The 1,139-nt window shown below is 44.2% G+C and overlaps 1 protein-coding gene across 1 annotated transcript; it reads left to right on the forward strand.

Moving 5' to 3' along the window:
• On the forward strand, positions 251 to 826 carry LOC109236280 (the record flags this gene model as incomplete). The annotated part of the gene is made up of 1 exon (XM_019402477.1): positions 251 to 826. A coding segment is annotated over exon 1 (576 nt), but the record flags the coding sequence as incomplete, so codon positions are not given.

Consider the following 1,139-nt stretch of genomic DNA (forward strand, 5'->3'; position numbering starts at 1 on the left):
GGCAGAGAATCCAGTTGATAATGAGTACATGCCACTTAGCACATACTTCCCAGACGAAGAGGTCAACTCAATAGAGGAAGTGGTTTCAGACGATCACCCTGTATGGAAAATGTATTTTGATGGGGCTGTCAATATCAAAGGAGTTGGGATCGGGGCAATCCTCATCTCACCTATTGGACACCATTACCCTACAACGACCCGACTTCGGTTCTTCTGTACCAATAATACGGCAGAATACGAAGCTTGTATCATGGGTTTGAAAATGGCCATCGATCTGGATGTGCATGAACTATTGGTTATGGGAGATTCTGACTTGCTTATCCGGCAAGCCCAAGGTGAATGGGAGACTCGAGACATCAAGCTTATTCCGTACAGACAATGTGTGCAAGACTTGATCAAAAGATTCAAATCCATCGAGTTCAGGTACATTCCCAGGTTTCACAACGAGCTAGCCGATGCCTTGGCTACTTTAGCCATGATGCTCCCTTATCCAGGCAACACTCATATTGATCCATTAGAAATCCAAGTTCGTAATCAACACGGTTACTGCAATACAATTGAGACAGAACCAGATGGTGAACCATGGTATCATGACATAAAACGATTCCTGAAAACAAGAGAATATCCAGAGCATGCTAAAGGAGATCAAAAAAGAACTATAAGGCGGCTCGCCAGTGGTTTCTTCCTAAATGGGGAAATTCCGTACAAGAGGACCCCAGATTTAAACTTGTTGAGATGCATAGATGCTACAGAAGCAGAGCGGATCATGAGTGAAGTGCATTCGGGGGTACGTGGACCTCACATGAATGGATATGTTTTGGCAAAGAAGATTCTGCGGGTAGGGTATTATTGGCTTACTATGGAGCGAGATTGCTTCAGTTTTGTTCGCAAGTGTCACCAATTCCAGATTCATAGTGATCTGATTCACTCGCCTCCTTCAGAGTTGCATCCCATGTCCTCTCCTTGGCCTTTCGTTGCTTGGGAAATGGATGTTATTGGGCCAATCGAGACAAAGGCTTCAAATGGGCATAGATTCATTTTGGTTGCAATTGATTACTTCACCAAGTGGGTGGAGGCCGTCACTTTCAAAGCAGTCACCAAGAAAGCAGTGGTAGACTTTGTTCATTCTAACATCATCT

The sequence above is a fragment of the Nicotiana attenuata genome, chromosome 12, assembly GCF_001879085.1.
Source record: "Nicotiana attenuata strain UT chromosome 12, NIATTr2, whole genome shotgun sequence".
In the NCBI taxonomy this organism is placed as follows: domain Eukaryota; kingdom Viridiplantae; phylum Streptophyta; class Magnoliopsida; order Solanales; family Solanaceae; genus Nicotiana; species Nicotiana attenuata.